The 14,556-nt window shown below is 42.1% G+C and overlaps 1 protein-coding gene across 4 annotated transcripts; it reads left to right on the plus strand.

Annotated features, from left to right (window-relative positions):
* The first annotated feature begins 1,250 nt into the window (after positions 1-1,250).
* LOC124138710 lies at positions 1,251-11,744 on the plus strand. Of its 4 annotated transcripts, XM_046505526.2 has the most exons (10): positions 1,262-1,344; positions 3,610-3,648; positions 4,892-4,975; positions 6,111-6,164; positions 6,401-6,541; positions 7,469-7,793; positions 8,860-9,039; positions 9,389-9,675; positions 9,916-10,709; positions 11,251-11,744. In XM_046505526.2, exons 3-10 carry the CDS (start codon positions 4,905-4,907, stop codon positions 11,571-11,573), a joined length of 2,175 nt encoding a protein of 724 aa, XP_046361482.2. In that variant the 5' UTR covers positions 1,262-1,344; positions 3,610-3,648; positions 4,892-4,904; the 3' UTR covers positions 11,574-11,744. The 4 variants fall into 4 exon arrangements, with proteins under 4 accessions (XP_046361483.2, XP_046361482.2, XP_048252161.1 ...); XM_046505527.2 differs by lacking the exon at positions 3,610-3,648 and having other exon boundaries at positions 1,251-1,344; XM_048396204.1 differs by lacking the exon at positions 6,111-6,164 and having other exon boundaries at positions 1,263-1,344.
* The last annotated feature ends 2,812 nt before the right edge of the window (positions 11,745-14,556 follow it).

Genomic DNA, 14,556 nt, shown 5'->3' on the forward strand with positions numbered 1-14,556 from the left:
GTTCGCCCCGATTATGTTTATACGTTTGTCAAAACCATACCGGTGCTCGTGGGTTTCACCGAACTGGTAAACGTCCGAGACCTGCATCACTTTGGGCTTTCCTCCCACAGTAAGCTGACACGCCGTGATATAACTGGAATACTGTTAAAAGCGGCGTTAAACCCAACTCACTCACTCACTATATTCTCATGAGGTGTCTGACGAATAGAATATGATAGGGACTAATCCATTTGGTAACAAGCATTGGATAGTTGGAGAACTCAACCGTGGCATATGTGAGTGAGTGAGTGAGTATGGTTTTACGCCGCTTTTAGCAATATTCCAGCCATATCACGGCGGGGGACACCAGAAATGGGCTTCACACATTGTACCCATGTCGGGAATCGAACCCGGGTCTTTGGCGTGACGAGCGAACGCTTGAACCACTAGGCTACCCGACCGCCCCCGTGGCATTTGTGACAAAGGTATCTGACAAATGGGGTATCTGACAAATGGGGTATCTGACAAATGGGGTGAGACTACTTCACAGAGGCATATTCTCCGATTCACACGGCATTAATTACAGTGTCTTCGGCGTCTAGGGTTGGAAATGACCATCAGGTCGTGGCCCACAATCTGTCTTTAAGTTCATACTCACTCTGGCACACACGTATACCCGTCTTCATGCATGATCTATATCATTTTCTCGTTCATTGCTTTACCTCGCCATGTGGCATCGCATTCAGTAATATTCCAGCTGTGCAGTGGCTCATCCCCGTCACAACAACGCCTTTGCCAGACACATGAACAACTACACAACATTCCTCTCAACGTTCTTGACCTCCTTCATAAGTTCAGACCGCCTCCGTGGTCTTGTGGTAGAGCGTCCGCCCGGAGAGCGGAAGGTCCAGGGTTCGATCCCGGGCCGCGTCATACAAAAAGACGTTAAAAGATTGTACTTGTTGTTACCCTGTCTGGCGCTCGGCATTAAGGGGCTAAAACAAGGACTGGTCGGCTCGGAGTCAGTATACTGTGTCTGAGTGGGGTATTCATGTTAAACTGCGGCATGGTATCTCAGTGAGCTAGCACTATAAATCGGCATCAGTCCGGACTAGTACAAGCAGCCACACACACACATACACGTGCATGCACGTCGCTATATAAGTGCAATAATCTTGGACGCGACGTTAAACCCAATTTCACCTCACCTCATAAGTTCAAATAACCCAGACAGCTCTATTATTCTTCTACCAGTTCGGGTGTCTGTCACGTGACACTGTCAACCATGAAGCATTCTGACCTTGACGTCTACGGTGATCTCGTCGATACACAAGATCTCGTCGATATAGACAAGCCTGTCTCTAGGTAAGATGTGAATATGTTCTTACCTTGGTGTATATTCAAACAAGTTACAATAATATATTTTTTACGTTTTGATACCTCATCTGAGTAAATAGTCCATATTTCCAAGTAACAGTCCAGTTGATTGATGTACCGATGTTGAATTAACATACATTTACAGGCAGCGGTATTGATACCGGCGGGAGTATTAATACCGGCCTGTGTGTTCGGTCTGATGGACGTGTTGGGTTACCGCTCTGATTGAGTGTCTCCGTTCTAAGTTATGAATGTGCACACACGTGTTATAGACATATGTGTTACACTATTATCCCTTGAATTCTTAATCGGTTATTTCTAGAAAAGTAGCCTTGTCTCGTAAGATCATTTGGAACCATCAGAACTTGTAACTTGACATTGTGAGTTGTGTGTTGAACTCACGACATTGCCAATGTCAATAGGGTCGGCCAACTGACAGCGGATATGTTGGGTCATAAACTTGGCTTCGTAGGCCCAGCATGACAACAAACTCCTGTCTGTCGACACATTAGGTGCCAAGCAACGTCATAACAAAAACAACTTAACTCGGCGTGTAGAAAAACTAACCAGATAATGTCAGGAGCAAATTATTTTTTTAACATACACATAATCATATTTAAGTATTTTGTTAACTGTTTGATTGGATTGGCAATCTAGAAGTTGGGAGTAAAGTAAGAAAACGTACAGCTTTATGGATAACGACTTCTGGTTTATTGCATTTAGCGACGTTTCGAGAGTGACATTATCTGTGTGCTATTTGCTAATCTGACTGTTCATCTGGCTTCCCTACCCGTGTGCTATTTGCTAATCCCACGGTACATTTTGCTTCATCCAATTATCTGTATGCTACTTGTTACCTATTACCTGTTGTTGTCAATGTTAATCTGCTTCTTGTCACAACGTATCATGCATATATACCATATATAAGGGTGGGCGAATTTACTCAAAACGTCACTATATGCAAGAAATCAGTGGTTATTATCCAGAAGTTGTACGTTTCAAGTATTTTGTTATCAAACTTGACAACACTCGATCACAGAAGCCATCCCGGTGGCTACCCAAGGTGTGCTACTGATATCGGCGAGTGTTGAAAGACACGCGGGGAGGGTATATTTTGTTTAATGTGATTCTGAATTCCTTATTAAAATAACAATGTATTTATTTGAAGATGACGTTGATTTTAAGACCATTTGGAATTTCTTTAGCTACGTCAGTTGCATAAATATATCAAAGTGGACAAAATCGAATGGAATATTTTCACTAAAACTATTGCCTGTATCATTGGGACATCTGTATGAAAGCACTGCCTAAATATTGTCATTATGAGTGTTCAATTCAAACAGCAATGGTGGACGCAATGTCTTTTTTTGTTTTGAAAAATATTTATATTGATCTTGAGTCTAATCGAGAATGTCGACAGTCTGAATAAGAGTGGAACGTCATTCCACATTTAAAGGTTACCATGCTAGCACTGATACGGAACGTCACTTAGCATTATCTCGTCTCAAAGTAAATATAATCAGAACGTTAAAGTAGAGTTAACATGCATTTAAAAGAATGACTGAGTTAAACGCTTAAGTCACTCAAACAACAGATGATCAGCAAAGCGGTTTCTTCAGGGATATCGTTTAAGCTCACACACGCGTAACCTCATTGACTTTTTATACTAACCAGGTGATCGTAGCAGGGTGAAATATGAGAGTTATGCCACCTAGAGATATGATCTTTTGTGTCCCGATTATTTGAAATATGTACAAAATGTGAGCAAATTGGTGTACTAGATATCAGTTCATATTGTAAAAGCAGTAGAACTACATATTAATAACACTATAGAATACGTCCTCATTGAATGTCTGTCACACACGCTTTGCTCTAATAAATCACCAGCCCGTGCCTGAACATTGCCGAATATACAAGGGATCAATGGCAATCAATGATAAATCAAGATCGATTCGCTGGTGTGCTTGATTTATGAGATAGTAATAAAACGTGTACACGCTGCGGGAGTCGTCAACTCAGAGTGGTGGGAAAACTCCCTCAGAGGTTATATTCTATTCTGATTTGAAAATGTGCCCCACTCAAAGCATATGCCAGTTGAGTGGGTACAAGAATGTGCAACTTTAATACTGATGGTACTTGGTGCGTATTTATCTAAATGTCTGTGGAGTGTTAGGTCACGATGTTCTTTTTTATTTATTGACTCGAAGGTTGAGTATACAAGCCAACGTTGACATAATTTCTGTTATTTTCTAGATCAGACATTGAAATGTACATTTGTTGGACGCAAAAGTGGTGAGTCATATAGCAGTGCGTGAATGACAATATGTCGTCACATCGGCAATATTTCAGCCTTATCGTGACTGAGTCAGAGTAACACACTTGAAACAGTTTAGTGGTGTCAGATTGAGGACAGTAGGGCCAACAGTCCGAAAATAGTGTGTGTTTTCAAATGTCCGTGTTGTTATTGAATATTTGATGGCCGAAAGTCCCTATAAATCCGACTGGAGTGAGTAAGTGAGTGAGTATGGTTTTACGCCGCTTTTAGCAATATTCCAACAATATCACGGCGGGGAACACCTGGAATGGGCTTCAGAAATTGCACGAATCCGAGTCTTTACGAAAGTCCTAATTCGACATTCTTATAAGTACAGAAAACATTATTTCACACGTGTCCGGCAAGTGCGGATCCAGGATTGAAAAAAGAGGGGTAGCTAGTGTTCATGTCATACTATATTAAGGCCACTCGTGTCGTACAAATAGAATAACATGAACACGAATATAATGTTCGATTTATTACCGAAGATGTCTACATACAGAGACGGATTTTAGTGTTTACTATTAAGGACAGCAAGTCGCAACAACATCTTCAGCTATGACGTTGTTTCTAGTGTGACGTCATTCCGATCTCAGGTCACACTATGATTCGAATTACGTCAACAATGACGCCCAGATGACGGAAACAATACATTGTTGTCTCGTGACGTGATATGACCCTAGGTCACATATGATTTTTATGAACCCCGATATGATTGCCCTCGTAGTTCACAAATAAGGCGGGGTATCAGTGTTAAACTGCGGCATGGTATCTCAGATGGCCCACGCTATGAAACCAGCATGAGTAAGGACTAATACAAGCAGTCATACACACATACTCGCACGCACACGCACACACACACACACACGTGCATGTACGTCGCTATATAAGTGCAATAATCTTAAACGCAACATTAAATCCCATTTCACCTCAACTCACCTGTGCGTTTCTTTTTTTGAAGAGTGTACATTCGTCCATGAATACCCAGTGTTGACATATTAGTTCAATATATACATTTTCGAAAGGTACTCTGGAGTACATTTTGTGTGGTGATGAACATAAAGGTGTTGTTGACAAAACACAAGTAACAACTCTATTTCCGTCGACAGTAATACTTACTGTAGTTTTGTCTTTTGTTATGGACCCAGGTCTACTTCTGTCCTTGTGTGTTTGCCTGTTTTTCCTAACAAAGACTGAGTAATATCGTTCTTCATTTTAAAGGCACTGAAGTGAGATGCACAGCATCAGGAGAGAAGTGCGAAACTGTCCCCCTAGTGAGTTGAGCACCATACCCGGAGAAAGCAGGTACTCTACATACATAATCTACATACCTTAATAGACGTACATAGAGGATATTATATGAGTGTTCATGTCATACTATATCAAGGCCACTCGTGTCGTACAAATAGTATTACATGAACACGAATATAATGTTCTATTACGTACCAATGATATCTACATACAGAGACGAATTTTAGTGTTTACCTATAATGACAGCAAGTCGCAACAACAGCGAAACCACAATTTGTCGAAGACGTCAACAATCTTCAGCTATGACGTCGTTTCTAGTGTGACGTCATTCCGATCTCACGTCACAGTAGGATTCGAATGACGTCAACAATGACGCCCGGATGACGGAAACAATACACTGTTGTCTCGTGACGTGATATGACCCTAGGGCACATATGATTTATGAATCCCGATATGTTTGCCCTCTTAGTTCATAAATAAGGCTAGGTATCAGTGTTAAACTGCCGCATGGCATCTCAGATGGCTCACGCTATGAAACCAGCATGAGTAAGGACTAATACAAGCAGTCACACACACATACTCGCACGCACACACACACACATACTCGCACGCACACGCACACACGTGCATGCACGTCGCTATATGAGCGCAATAATCTTAAACGCAACATTAAATCCCATTTCACCTCAACTCACCTCATCCTACCTCACCTCACCTCACCCTAGCCAACCTCACCCTATCCCAATCTCACCTCACCCTACCTCACCCTACCCATCATCACCCTACCCAACCTCACCTCACCCTACCTAACCACACTTCATTTCACCTCACCTCACCTCACCCTACCCAAACCTCACCTCACCCTACCCCAATCTTACCTCATCTCACCTCACCTCAACCTACCTCACCCTACCCAACCACACTTCACCTCACCTCACCCGAACTCAACCTAACCTCACCTCACCTCACCCTACCCCAATCTCACCTCACCTCACTCTACCCAACCTCACTTCACTTCACCTCACCTCACCATACCCAAACCTCATCTCACCCCAATTTCACCTCACCTCACCTCACCTCAACCTACCTCACCCTACCCAACCACACTTCACCTCACCTCACCTCACCCTACCCTAACCTCACCTCACCTGATGTAGTAGAAATTATTTCGGTTCACATTTTGTTTCAGTTTGGGGTCCAGTTGGAGAGATGACATTGGAGGAGACGCTGTTAAATATGAAGAGTAATTATCAATTCTTGTAACAGTTCCTGTTGTTCAGGTCGGTGGTTCCGACGTGCATGCGTGCGCATGTTCGCTATATGAGTGAAATAATCTTTAAAGCGGCGTTAATCCCCATTTCACCTTTTGCACTTTTTGTTCATGTTCTAAAACTATTGTTTTTAGCAAACATGTGGTTTATAAACAATGATTACGTGTTTCAATTATCTGTTGAAGAGGACGTATTAACATTTTCACAGGGAGGTTGATGATGATGATAGTGAGTATCAATACGACGACAGTTTTGAGGAATATACCAGCGAAGAAGAAAAAGAAGAAGAAGAAGAAGAAGAGGGGGGGAAAGAGGAAGAGTGTTTGGAGAGAGCAGAGGTCCAACCAGTGTATGTTTGTCGTTTTTAAAAATATATATAATTTTCAGTTACCTTATAACTGACATATTCTGTCCTTAAAGAAAAAGCGATAAAATACCTTTCTATAATCGTAAGAATTCTCTGCTAAAAGCAGTTCACTGTATGATTCCGACTATATCATGAGCATGTATTTATGAACAACTAACCAATAGTGATAATACCAGGCGTAGGTCAGCGTATCAAGCCCCCCGGGTGGCACCCGTCACAAACACACGCGAAGGCAAGTCAAATTGTTTGCCTAAAAAAACACAAAGGAAACATATAGTACAGGTAATATTAGGGACTTTTATCGAACATACTCTTTACAAGATATGCGTTAGATGCATATGTCACGTGCCCATACATTACGCGCCGTCGCATGGCAAGAGTACTATCGTGTGTTATTAAACAACAAAAACCTCCTCCTTATGCAAATTGTGTCAGTTGCGGGTGCTATCGGTAGAGCAGGACAGGTCTACCCTTTCCGCGAACACCCGGTGTCATCACAGAATTTCAGTGATCCATTCATATAATTTTCTCCGCTATTTTACCTATTACGCTCAATGGTATCTGTTTGGGCAGATAATCGTGACTGATTATCCATTCACGTTTTATATTTGTAGACAAGACTACATGTCAGCTGTTATTTGCGACAGGTTTATCACAAAATACACTCATGAAACCATTGATCTTTGGTGAGAAATTAGAAAACCTCAGATTTCCAGTTTTTACTGACATCCTTTTATCAGGATTATTTCCTGAAATTCCCAGTACAGAGTGGAAATTATTTCGTTGCCTATACGCGCCCAATACCAGAGTTCAAGAGAATTTGAAACGTTGCATGTTTTAACATTCACAGAACTGGATCCTTGTTTCTGGACGTCTCTGATATTTTAACAGTTATATATCATTTTTCAGTGAGTGGACAGCTATAGACCTCCAAAATGGTGTCAAGCTTCTTGTTCCCGAAGTCGTATCAGAATTCAAGTGCCAAGCCGTCCCACTATCAGCTGAATCACGCACGGAGATGCTGACACTGTTTCCACACTATCATGACGAGACCATGGTCAGCGATGTTTACAGCTTGGAAGGCGAGGAAATAAAATCTTTGAACTGCAATCCAAAGTTCCTACAGATCCCGCTCGTATTGCCAACCACGAGACTCGATGTTAATGTCCTCTTCCGGTTCCACGTCATGGTATGTGGGGATGATGGTTGGACGCCAGTGCCGGCACAGTACGAGGTACAAAACTATGATTTTTCTTACAATTTTTGTATAAGCCTAATACTGATGACATCCCTTAGGGAGCGTCTGTCCGTAGAACTGAAAGGTCGATGGTTCGATTCCCGGGCGCGTCACACGAAAAGACGTCAGATGGTACTGGATACCCTGTCTTGCTTGCTAGCCTTTAAAGGATTGGTCGGTTCCGAGTCAGTTTTGTGTGTGTGGGGTGGGTGGGGTGGGGGGTGGGGTGGGTGGGGGGTGGGGGGTTTGGGTGGGTGGGGGGTGGGGGGGTGGCTGGTGTGTGTGTGTGTGTGTGTGTGTGTGTGTGTGTGTGTGTGTGTGTGTGTGTGTGCTGTTTAACGCCACACTTAGCAATATTCCTGTTATCTAACGGCGGTCTGTAAATCATCGAGGCCAGACAATCAAGTGATTCACATCATGAGCATAGATCCACGCAAATGGGATACGATGACATGCATCAACCAAGTCAGCGATCCTGACCACCCGATCCCGTTAGTCGCCTCTTACGAGCCAGTAAACCGTGTCTGAGTTGGGTATCCATGTTAAACTGCGGCATGGTATCTTGGAGGGTTATCACTATCAAACCGGCATCAGTCCGCACTAGTACAGGCAGCCACACAAGCATGCACACACACACACGCACGCACGCACGCACGCACGCACATATGCACGGACACACACACGTCGCCAAATAAGTGCAATAATCTTTAACACGACGTTAAAAACCTATTTCTACTCACCTTAATACAAAATCATACTTCAAAATCTTATTACAAAATCATAATTCAAAATCTTAATACAAAATCAAATAGAAATTGCAACCTCGAGCCAGTGTTTCGGATATCAGGACAATCAAAACGGTGTTGAGGGAGGGAACAAAGAACTTAAAGGAAAATGTTATGTTGTACATCTCTGCATCAAATTTGGTGCAGCAGTTTCTTTGTAAGATGTCAAAATATTCAGCTGGGCAAAGTCCATTGTACGATAAACGTGTATACCATTGACATTTGTTGAGATATTAGAAACCTCAGATGTCCAGTTTTTCATGACATCCTTTTTTCAGGATTATCTTCTGAAATTCCCAGTACAGAGTGGAAAGTATTTCGTTGCCTATGCGCGCCCAATACCAGAGTTTAAGAGAATTTCTAGGAATGCGTTTACATTCGTCTCTGCCAAGGACAAATGCATCAAAGTGCACATCCCAGAAGGTGCTGTGGACACCGAGATGACTATCTCAGTTAAGGTAAATGCTGATAGGATGACAATGAATTATAATGGTGGTTGTAAATAAAAATACAATTGACGCTCACCTCAGATTGAGCTCAGTCATATCACGAATATTTTATGTAATTATTGCTATTCTAAATATTCACATTCAGTTAAATGCTATTCTTAGTATTCAGTTACATTCGTGTAAGAACCGCTGATTGGGTAGTATTTATACCGAAAAGCGCACATCCTTTGTATATCAAAGGGAATACAATGTTGTTTCCCTATATATCCTTGCAATCCCATAGATATAATTATATGCCCCAATTCACATCCCTGATGTGGACATCAGATATACCATGTTGAACTTCACCCGCTTTCAGGTACAGCCCGTGGACACAGACAGACTGAAATGGTACAGAGCTTATGACCCAACAGCATTTGAGGGGATCTATGCTCTGTCTGATATTCTGAGTGTACGACACAAAATGGAAAATGTATTCAGAATAGACACATCTGTCCAGCTACCAATTGCAGATTTGTCAGAAGAGGATTATGAATTAAAAGGCATAAGTATTGAAAATAATAATTACGTCATCAGAGACATTGAGAAAGAGAGTTCCTTCAAAGGATTTGCGGTGATGACTCACACCGTGAACAATACTACAAGGTGAGGTATACGAACATGAAACACTTACTTGATGTAATGTCAGTGTTGAATGTTTCATTCGTCATATTGAGTACCAGACAGCCATGAATATTTAACGTTAAAATAATATACACGTGACACTGATGTTAACATACACTTTACCAGCCACATAGAATCATATAAAGTTGTTTTTATTGCAACCATATAGCTTCAGGTTAAATTAGTTGATGCACTTTTCCAGGACTTATTATTGTCTTTCAGTTGCCAAGTGGCCTGTGTTCGGCAAGGCGTAGCTTCATCAGCCCTGAGAGAGGCAGCTATGTTCCAGGCCAGAAAGATGGACATGTGTACTGTTCTAATGTACATCTCAAAAGAGAACCGTGACAGATGGCTCACTGTTGAGCTTGTAGAATCCCCTTCTGCAAACCAGGTAGCTGAAGCCAGGCAGCAAAGGAACTATTTTGAGATCATTGGAAGTAGGTCAGGGAACTTTCCGATACATCTAAAGGACAGGATACGAGTGCATCTGTCAGGAAATATGAGGAGTGCAGACCAAGTAAAGAAAACTAAGTACACATTTGCATACAAATCTCAGTTGAGGAATAACTGCATACAGTTCAGGACACAGAAGGCATCAGCTGGAACTGTTTACAGTGTTGTGGAGGTTTCCATTGGTGCACAACGGGTTCACGAAGTCCACTTCAACTATCCTGAACCTGGATATAACATAAAGGAAATCAAAAACTTATGCCAATATAGAATTGAGTCAGTCCCGACCACAGAACAAACCAAGAACTCCCCTTCAAGGACACCTCAAGAACCACCTAGGATTAGTGACAGCGAGACAACGTCTTCATCCGGTGGGTCAAGCGATACTGGTTATAATACTGAAGGATCTGAGAGACACAGTGATGCACCACCACGAATGAGAAGGAGTGAATCATTAACTGTGCCAGAAGCAAATGAGGGAGTATCTGGTTCCACTGCATCAAGACTATCAAGGAGTGTGTCCGTGCCTGAGTCAGACACTGGTGCATCGTCTGCCCCTGAACACGGTAAACCTGAATACTTCTTTCTCAAGTAGGAGCGGTTTGGTAGCCTAGTGGTTAAAGCGTTCGCTCGTCATGCCGAAGCCCCGGGTTCGATACCCCACATGTGTGATTGCTGTATCACCGCCGTGATATTGCTGGAATATTGCTAAAAGCGGCGAAAAAACATTTCTCTCTCTCAGAAATCAAAGTACAGCCTGACTTGCTCGTGGCGGGGTATAAGAGATAATTCTGATTAATTCCCCCTCTGGGAAATTTATTTCCCTAAGGCTTAAAGGCGGGATACATAATATTTTATCAAGTTCAGGTGAACCGATCAGATCTCATCATTCTGACATGGAGGTATGATAATCTCTTCTATTTGCTGCTCTGAATATGTTATAATGTCATCCAAACAGCGTCTGGTTTGATCATAAGTTGACCTAATAAACATTCTAGTTTCAAACACCTAACATGTACACCAATAGCAAAGTATACAATCATGCCAAAAGTAGCTTCTTATCATTCATCTTTTATTAAGATAATGTGTTGGGGGTTTCTGTTCTAGAACATCAAATTCTGACCGAAAAGAGTTTCCTTGTGTTGGGAAGGCACGTGACTTTACGAGACTGCCAGAATGTCCTCATCACCCTCGGTATGAACTTTGACACAATATCCAAGATCAAGCAGGATGCAAGAGATGAGGATGTCAGTGCCGTGTTCCTCCTCTTGTTGAGGTGGTACCAGAGCATGAAAGCAACCAAGAAGAGTGTTGATCTTATCAAGGACCTGGAGCGTGCCCTTGTCAAGAATGGTCGTGCTGACCTATCAAGAAAACTTAAAAAAGTTAGGAAAAAGGGTAGAGGGCTCACCAATAAAGACTTTGAGTGAGACCACGTAACTCGCATGCACACGTGATATGGCAATGACCAAATGTGCAGTTAAGCCAAAGATCTGGTACTTTCAACATGCGGAGGCTGCACCAAGATGAGGCGGTAGTGAGTTTGGTTTTACGCCGCTTTTAGCATTTTCCAGCAACATCATGGCGGGGGACACCAGGAATGGGCTTCACACATTGTACCCATGTTGGGAATCGAACCGGGGTCTTCGACGTGACGAGCGAAAGCTTTAACTACTATGCTCAACGACAGCCCCCGATCAGGCAGTAATAAACTTTAGCCTTCAATAATACATTGGACTTAATTAGATCCCCTTCATTAAATTCAGTGACACCATTCTTACATTAGTACGATTACAACACTATGTATTGTAATCTCTCATTGGGGGCCGTGGGATAGCCTAGTGGTTAAAGCGTTCGCTCGTCACGCCGAAGACCCGGGTTCGATTCCCCATATGGCTCCAATATGTTAAGCCCATTTCTGGTGTCCCCCGCCGTGATATTGCTTGAATATTGCTAAAAGCGGTGTAAAACCATACTCACTCACTGTTCTGTCGTTAAAGCAAACATTCTTAAAAACAGCATGAGGAAATAAAGCTAGTTTATATTTCTCACCCCACTGCTATGATATGAAATAGCATAGTTATTACCGATCACTATGGGTGAATATAGTAAACCAGGTTTTTTACTCCGATACTCTCTGTGGACACTAAGGACACCTCCATAGACCGGTCAAATCAATCCATAAAACGTCAAACGAACCACGTATGTCTTCATAAGATATATACTCTGCAAAAATCAAAACACATAAGTGATATTAGATTATAGTTTATATATCATATAAATAATCCAGTGATGGTAATGGATTATTCAAAATTGGCACACATCATTGTCATTGGCCCAGGTTCCACATGGCACACATGGAACAGTTTTCAAAGTGAAGGTCATCTATTCTCAATATCTGGTATGGCCTCAATTAGAGTCCAAAACTGACTGGCATCGTCGTACCTTGGAGGCAATCAGATCCCGATTTTGTGGCCTGGGGAATGTTCACCCACTCTGCCTGCAATGCTTGTGCCAACTGTGGTTTGGCGGTTCTGTGGTGGTTGCTGACGTAAACGCAGTCGTTGATCCTGTGCATCCCACAAATGCTCGACTGGGGTCAAGTCTGGAGACCTGGTGGGCCATGGCAGTACCTGGATGTTGTGATTCCTGAGAGAAGACTGTTGTGAGTCTTGCCGTGTGAGGTCGGGCGTTGTCTTGTTGGAAAATGGCGTTCGCTTGTTGAAATGACCAATTCATTTTTGGTATTAACTTTATATGGATGTCGGCAACACTAAGATATTTACTACTTTTGAGGGGTTATTTTTGTAGAGCATATCAGAACTGCTTATTTCTAGATGCACTTTTGTAGGCGGACAGCTCTAGAAAACTACACTGTAGGCAATCTGCACTATCTTAATTCCTTCAGACGAAAACTTAAAATACCTTACATTTCACATGTCAAGCGAACTGGGTTTTCACCTGTATTTTCCATGACTTTTTAGTTGCAAAAATATGTGGATAACAATTTCTTTATTATACACTATACTTTGTCATCCGTCAGCTTCAAAGAAATGCCTCTCAAACTAACGACATTGTAGGCCAACTGCACTATCAGGCAATAAAAGGTGGAACCAGCCGAGGAAGTATTTTAAGATTAGGACATGTTTAAGTGTGGTCACTCCCTGGGGTAAACTAAGGAGAGACAGTACTTTATTGAACAGGCTGGCAATGTTATTTGAACACTGTAGTTGTTCAACCCGTGTTGACCCTTAAGTCACATGCTTTTCTCAGAAAACTGTCCAAGGAAAGCTTTAATAAAGGCATATTTCTCCATCACAAGAATTCATGCCAGAGGCCGCTAGCTATCATATTTATCACAGATCCTTCAAGTTTGAAGATTATTTAACATGTTCTATCATTGCTAAAATATTTGTTTCAACAGCGTGTCAAATATAAAAACTATATAAGTATGCTAAAAGATTGTCAATTTACAGTACATCTTGTCCTGTCTCTCTATTGTGGTGTGTGTCTAGTATATTCATTGTAACATATCACTATATATGCTATCATTTTCTTGCAAACTGACCCGTGAAGATCCGGGTTAGAACAGGTCTCCAGCAACCCATACTTGCTGTAACAGGCGACTATGCTTGTAAGAGGCGACTAACGGGATCGGGTGGTCAGGCTCGCTGACTTGTTCGGTGCATATCATCGTATCCCAATTGCGTAGATCGATGCTTGTGATCTGGTCCAGACTCGATTATTTACAAACTGCCGTCATATGGCTGAAATATTGCTGAGTGCGGCGTTAAACAACAAACGAACAAAACTTGCAACCCGGTTGGAATCTGGCCAACAATAGGTCCCCATGCAGCAATCATTGCTAGTTTTATGAAGGGACGGAAGAGAACAGAGTGGTAATATTGCTTGGATGTTGCTGACTGCGGTGTAAAACAACATGCACTTATATATTTGCAACTCAGTTCTTGAGCTGAATCATGTCATTTGCACTTTGTCAATGTTTCATTAAATACTTTCAACACTAGCACATATGTAGCTCGTTGTGTCCGGCTTTTACAGGCGAGGACAATAGACAAGTACGATCAGTTTGAAAACACGGGCGTTACTTGTTTTGAGTATTTATAAAATATTTACAAAGAGGAAATAAAACTTATCAACGTTCAGATATACATCTCATGGTGTTCATGTTTTCTCTGATTGCTTATCCCCCTTTGGTTGTGACATCATCGCGTCATGTTTCCGTTTGAATATCCGTTAGGTACCTCTTCCCACAGAAGTGAGTGAGTGAGTGAGTTGGGTTTACCTCCGCTTTTAACATTATTCCAGTAATATCACGGCGTGTCAGCCCAATGTGGGAGGAAAGCCCGAAGTGATGCAGGTGTCAGACGTTTACCACTTCGGTGAAACCTA

The sequence above is a fragment of the Haliotis rufescens genome, unplaced genomic scaffold, assembly GCF_023055435.1.
Source record: "Haliotis rufescens isolate VD_foot unplaced genomic scaffold, xgHalRufe1.0.p SCAF_15, whole genome shotgun sequence".
In the NCBI taxonomy this organism is placed as follows: Eukaryota; Metazoa; Mollusca; class Gastropoda; order Lepetellida; family Haliotidae; genus Haliotis; species Haliotis rufescens.

Excerpts from the sequence above, each read along its gene's own strand:
- LOC124138710 (XM_046505527.2), top strand. The coding sequence starts at position 4,905 with ATGCACAGCATCAGGAGAGAAGTGCGAAACTGTCCCCCTAGTGAGTTG. Across the intron at positions 6,165-6,400 it reads GACGCTGTTAAATATGAAGA|GGAGGTTGATGATGATGATA; the intron begins GTAATTATCAAT and ends ACATTTTCACAG. Across the intron at positions 7,794-8,859 it reads CAGTGCCGGCACAGTACGAG|GATTATCTTCTGAAATTCCC; the intron begins GTACAAAACTAT and ends TCCTTTTTTCAG.